The following is a 3,439-nucleotide window of genomic DNA, read 5'->3' on the forward strand; positions in this document are numbered from 1 at the left end:
AATTCTTAAAAAAAAAATTTATGTTTTTCAAAAATTACATAAATAAAAAATAATTTATTTTTATAAATTTTATAAGGTAATTATTATTTAAATAACACACAGAATTTTTATATATAATCGATTTAAGATATAATTTAATAAGTTATTAAAAATTTATATTTTATTAAAATTTATTAGTGAAAAAATTTATCCATGTCGTATACTATTAGTTAGAGGTATAAACCAATTCACTAACTCACACAATTACCGAGTTGATTAAAGATTGATATTAATGATAATAACAATAATTTATTTACCTTCGAGACAATAGATGAATATTTACCATTTTAACATATATCTTTAGGACATAAGTTAGATAAATTCTTTAATATATTTGTCTGAATTATTTATGATAACATTTATGGTAACATCTTATATATTCTTTGGCACCAATTCTAGTTCAAATTTTTAACAAGGAAGAGAAAGAGGTGATGCCCTTATTTTTCAGCAACGCAACCTGAATAGAAGTGACGAAGGAAAACCCAATCCAGTTTTACAGTGTGTTGCGAATTTCACGAAGTCGATGCCGACTTCACTCTGCTATGGAAATTCCTAAATTGTTCAACACCGTTAGGTTTTTCTTCTTCTTCTCACTTCCTCACTCTCCTCCTTCTTATTCTTCCACCTTTCTCTTCTCCAATATCACTTCTTCTCCTTCCACAATTTTCTTCCGCCTTTTCCACTCTCCAAGTTCCTTCCTTTTCTCTACTCCGACCTCTTCTTCTACTATGCACTCTGATATTCACAACTATGCCACCACATGCTCCAACGCTGCTCTTCACTTGCATTCACCTTCCACTCATAGGTATTTATATTTGAATTCGTATTCGTATTCGTATTCGTATTCGAACTCTTATTCTTCTTACCGTGGTCGTGGTAGACTATCTGGTGAAGTTTCTGATATTGTTGCCTTGATTCGTGAGGATGGGAATGATTTAGGGATTAGGTTAAATAGGATGAACTTGCGTTTGTCTAATGCTTTGGTTGTTGAGGTTTTGAAGGTCTTGGCAATTGAGAGAGTTTCAGCATTGAGGTTCTTTGATTGGCTGAAAAACAACCATGCTGAGATTTGTGGCGATCCGGAGATAGGTTTCTTGGTTGTTAATAACTGTGGTCTCTTGGGAAATTATGAAGCTATGGTTCCAATTTTGAATGAATTTAACCTTAAAAGGGTGCCCTTGAGACGAAATGCTTTTGGATTCTTGCGGTTTTTGTGTTTGGACAAGGCTTCTGCAGTTGAATGTGTAACGAAAATGATTGGTGTGCTAAATGAGGTTGGTGGGGCATGTCAAAGTTCTGGTTTTCGGTTATTGATAGAGATGTTGGGTGTTTCGAGGTTTGTTGATATAGCTAAATTTGTTTTAGGAACAATGAGAAGGAAGGTGAATCACTATAATATCTTAATAAGTATAATGTGCAAGAGAGATGATTGCAAAGGAGCAGAGGATTTGTTAAACGAGATGAAGAGAAGTGGTTGTGATCCAAACAGACTTACTTATAATTTGTTGATTAGTTGTCTATGCAAGAATGGTAAATTTGCAGAAGCTTTTGAAATGGTTAAAACTATGGAAAAAGAGTGTGGTAGACCTGATGCAAGCACCTTTGATATTCTTATTAACTTATCATGTAAACATCACCAGTTTGATTTAGTTTCAAAACTTCTTGATGAAATGACGCTGAAGGGTATTGAACCTTGTGTTTCAACTCATGCTGCAGTAATAAAGTGTTATTTTGCTTCAGGAAAATATGCGGAAGCGCATGAATACGTCGTTGGTACTACCATTAAGCGGAGTTTTTCCAGCAATGCAAACTACAGCTTACTTGCTGACCTTCATTTGAAGACAGGAAATGTTCTACTTGCGCAGAAGATTCTCTTTGAGATGATGGATAAGGGTCTTAAACCAAATTTTCCAGTGTACATGAAGATAAGGAAGCGTCTTCAAAAGAAAAATGAAATGGATTTGTCTATGGAATTATCAAGAAGATACTTGCACTTGATTGAAAAATGAAGAACTATTGTGACATTCATGTCATGTGATGCTTTAGTGTCATTCAGCATTGGCTCAGTATTGACTTTGCATTCAGAGAGGATGGCTGAAGATTGTTGCTTCATCAATATTTTCCTTGCATTCTGGTACGCGTGATTTCAATTCAGGTACCTGTCAAACAAGGAATGGCTGGATCTACTATTGCATCCACCAGGTACTCATCAAGGATCCCCAGATTATGTTTTCGGATATTTAATTGACACTAAACCTGACTTAATGACCTTTTCCTCACCACCGATGATGACTATCTGGGTCTGCTGTAATCTGTGAATCACCGGGTTTCTTGAGTATATCTTATGGAGCATGAATTTTTTACATATCCAGTTATCCTTAAATTTTTTTATCAATTTTTTTCCCCTCTTGCTTGAAAGTAACTATAAGATTGAAATTGGGGGCAAAAATAATTTTATGTATACCTGTGTTGCTCGGATTGTATCAGTAAGAATAAATTGCTCTTGGTATTAAAGAGAGAGAATAAAATGAAATAGCATAAGAAAAAGAACAAAATCATGTATAGTTCTCTAGATATGGTCTTTTTAGATTCTTCAACAAGTAAAACAAAGGTAGATGATAACATCAGTAGGGCGATATCTTAACTACTATACGCATCTTGTGTGTTTTAAGATTGATTAGTTTTTTACTGTCCTTGTTTATCAACTATTTCCACTTTCTGATAGAAAGATTCTTATATATTGGTGATGATAAGTAGATACGCATGCAATATGGGGAATCTGTGTAAGCAGCTTTGTTTAATCACTGGAAACTTTGATCATAACGTGCTTAAACTCAGAATCAGAATCAGAACCAGAACCTCTGCATCATAAAAGAATTTTGTTTCCATCAAAATTCCTGATGAAGCTCAAGTAGAGTCATATAGGGTTAGCAAATCTTTAAGGAAATGAATAAGACTAGAAAATAAAAAACCAATTGAATTATAAATTGTTATTGTAGATGACAGGTCTCTATAAATTTTTCTATTGCTATATTTGGTAGCATTTATTTATGGCGAAAGGGTATATAGAGGGAGACAGGGAGTCAACCTTTGGAAGAGTGTTTGAAATGAGAGATAGGACTTAAACAGCTGGTCTTGGGATACAAAATTCATGTATTTTGGATACTTCCAAGAAGTGGGGACATTGGAGACGCAATATTGACCTCATTGCCCTGCTAGACCACCGCCGTTGCCGGTGGCCTTTGGGCAGCATTCAACAATGGTTTGGTCCTGTCTCATGCCACTCCTAAAGTAGATATAAAGACATTTTTTTGTACATCTATCTCCACTATACTGATATCTCTATCCCTGAAATTCATATGCCACCTTTTCTGATCCATTTATATTTGTCCAATTATCT

General features: G+C 34.5%; 2 protein-coding genes across 2 annotated transcripts in view; both read left to right on the forward strand.

The window, feature by feature from the left end:
* Positions 1-2,577, forward strand: part of LOC107623299 (translation initiation factor eIF-2B subunit delta) — a 9,600-nt gene extending 7,023 nt beyond the window's left edge. The window contains exon 8 of the transcript XR_002356281.1: positions 1,780-2,577. The gene's annotated coding sequence lies outside the window, so the exon portion shown is untranslated. The remainder of the gene's footprint in view (positions 1-1,779) is intronic.
* On the forward strand, positions 582-2,048 carry LOC107621294 (pentatricopeptide repeat-containing protein At5g28460-like). Its single transcript, XM_016323325.1, has one exon. The coding sequence runs from the start codon at positions 582-584 to the stop codon at positions 2,046-2,048; it is 1,467 nt and encodes a 488-aa protein (XP_016178811.1).

This window comes from Arachis ipaensis, chromosome B10 (genome assembly GCF_000816755.2).
Source record: "Arachis ipaensis cultivar K30076 chromosome B10, Araip1.1, whole genome shotgun sequence".
NCBI lineage: Eukaryota > Viridiplantae > Streptophyta > Magnoliopsida > Fabales > Fabaceae > Arachis > Arachis ipaensis.